The 2,692-nt window shown below is 31.0% G+C and overlaps 1 protein-coding gene across 1 annotated transcript in view; it reads left to right on the forward strand.

The window, feature by feature from the left end:
* The window catches only part of LOC102847030 (chromosome unknown open reading frame, human C9orf84), a 133,616-nt gene that overhangs the window by 49,991 nt on the left and 80,933 nt on the right, over positions 1-2,692 (forward strand). The window contains 1 exon segment of the mRNA XM_006900856.1: positions 784-892. Coding sequence (XP_006900918.1) covers positions 784-892 — 109 coding nt within the window.

Here is a 2,692-nt window from a genome sequence, read left to right on the forward strand (position 1 = left end):
ATAAAAATAGAAATAACTCAATAAATATAAACATTAAAAATATTTTACCTTTCTATTAGCAATCTTGCTAACCTCTGTTATACGTTTTAAAATTTATCTTTTTAATGTCCTAAAGTAATCTTGTAATTCTCTGATTTACTAATATTGTCATCCTATCAAATTTAGAAGCTCAGATTAATCTTTTCTGTTATAAACCCATATTAGGTTGCTTCTAAACTATATTGATGATACCATTATTAATTATATTTCTAATAGGGTCTAATTCATTATCTGCTAGGAAGTTTGCAGCTTTATTTATTAAAGTAATGGAACATACTGACTATTTAGGAGTAAATTATCATAGTTCTTTAAGTGCTTCCTAAGAGTATATAACTCTAGTATTAAGTCAACTAGAGTTCAGACTAATACTAATAATATTTGCTTAATATTTGCAATATTTAGAATAATAAGAATAATAGTATATCTCATAAAGCTCTTAAGATGTTGTCTTACAATGAGTAAGATCAGTAAATTTTCATGTCATTGCGTTTTCAAAAAAATCGCCACTATGATAACAGACATAGAGGTAATATATCTAATCCCTTATATAGTTGGAAATGTAAAACCTTTATTTTTTATATGAGTAACCTAAATTTCTTTTTATTGAAGAATTTTTGTTGTAACTGAAGATCAAACAAAAATTATTCATAAAAACTGGAATTTAAAAACCACACTGGAATTTAATTTTATTGTTTATGTAATATTATCACTTTAAATTTTAATTTTAAACAACTTCTTTTTCAGGAAAGTTAGAAATGCCATTAACTCATTTACATAAAGCAACCCAATATTCTTCTGTAAATCCATTGTGTACAGGTCTTCAGATATTTCCATTTTCTTCTGTTTGTAAAATGTAAGTAAAGATAATATTCGCAAGTTAAAATTCAGAACAAGCAGTCTTTAATTAAATCTTTTTATTGTTGTTATTTTTTATTGATATTTTAATGAAAGTTTATAGAGAACTTGGATTTCCATTCATTCATTGTTGCACATTTTGTCTTATAAAAGTAATTTCCAAGACATTTGCTATATGAAAAAAGTAAGAAATAAAATTGATTAGCAACTGGAAAGAACATAGGGATGGAGAGAGAGAGAGATAAACATGTTGTTGTTATGTATCGTCGAGTTGGAACCAACGCATAGCTGACCCTCTATTGGGTTTTAGAGGCAGTTAATAATCGCACTGGAGGAGATTACCCGTCCCTCTCCCATGGCCTTGACCTGCATGCCTTCAAGATTGCAGTGCAATATTTGTTTAGAGTATCATCTGAAAACAGATGATACTCAGTGCCTCAGATACTTGAGTTACCAGGGAACATGAATAGGAGATATTTTCTAATATACTTTTAGTATTTTAAAAATAAATGTACTACTACTAAATATTAAATAACTTAAGATTTTGAAAAAATCCTGATGTGCGATTTTATGACACCGACACTGGACCCTTGCCAAAGGCATTTCCTTTATTGGGTGCTTATTGCCCTAAAAGGTATTACAGTGGTTAATACAGTGGCTGAAAACAATGAACTATCAGGAACAATGATTTTGAAAAATACTGCATAACTTGGGAGAGACTGGAGAACATTATGCTGAGTGTGTGTACTCAGTTTCATAAGGACAAATACTGCATAAAACCATATTGTAAACATAGAAAGATAACTAGTAAAACAGGTATGGGAACCCAAGAGAGGAAAGGGTTGGAGCACGGGCTGAGGATAGGTAGGTATAGAACCACAGGTTGCACAGTTTGGTGCATAGAGGAACGGGGTGATCCAGCAGGGACCTGAAAAGATTGGGTAATGATAGGTAAGATCCAATGGTGATTGAATTTATAAAACAAAATGCATAAACACAATGCATAGAAATGATTGTATGAAGCACAATATAAATGAAGAATACTGTGACACACAATATATATGAACTTTGTGAGCAAACAAATATAAAATTTAAAAATTTTAAAAACAAAAATACCCCACTGAACTAGAGTTAGATTTCCTGTCTTTATTACTTATTAGCTACATCTGAATTGCTGTTTTTCTTTATTAGTAATATTAGAATAATAATATGTACCTCACAGTGCTATTAAGTCTTAAAAAAATCCATTCTAAGTCTCTGTTCAGAAAAAGTAAACAGTTACAGCAAAGCAATGTGACTAGTGGTTTACCAGTAACATCTGATTCTAGTAATTGCATTAGAGTATCAAGAAGCCAAAACAAAGGGAAGAGATGCTGAAATAAAAGACCTGAACAGAAGATTTAAAAGGACAGCTCAAAAAGATAAACCAAAGTATTATAGAGGAATGTCCAAGGAGTTGGAATTGGCAAATAAAAATGGAAGAACTCATTTGGCATTTTTTGAACAGAAAGAACTGAAAAATAAATTCAAGTCTCAAGTTGCAATATTGAGATATATTATGGGTAAAATCTTGAATGATCCAGGAAGCATCAAAAGAAGATGGAGAAGAATACACAGAATCACTGTACCAAACAGAAATAGCAGACACTGAAATATTTCAGGAAGAACCATATGATTAATGTTGTTGTTGTTGTTGTTGTTATGTGCTGTCAAGTTGTTTGCGACTCATAACGACCCTATGTACAACAGCCCTAAACCCTGCTCTATCCTGTGCAAATCGCACTGTCTCTGACACACC

Source organism: Elephantulus edwardii, unplaced genomic scaffold, assembly GCF_000299155.1.
Source record: "Elephantulus edwardii isolate Elephantulus edwardi_28Jun2011 unplaced genomic scaffold, EleEdw1.0 scaffold00297, whole genome shotgun sequence".
NCBI lineage: Eukaryota > Metazoa > Chordata > Mammalia > Macroscelidea > Macroscelididae > Elephantulus > Elephantulus edwardii.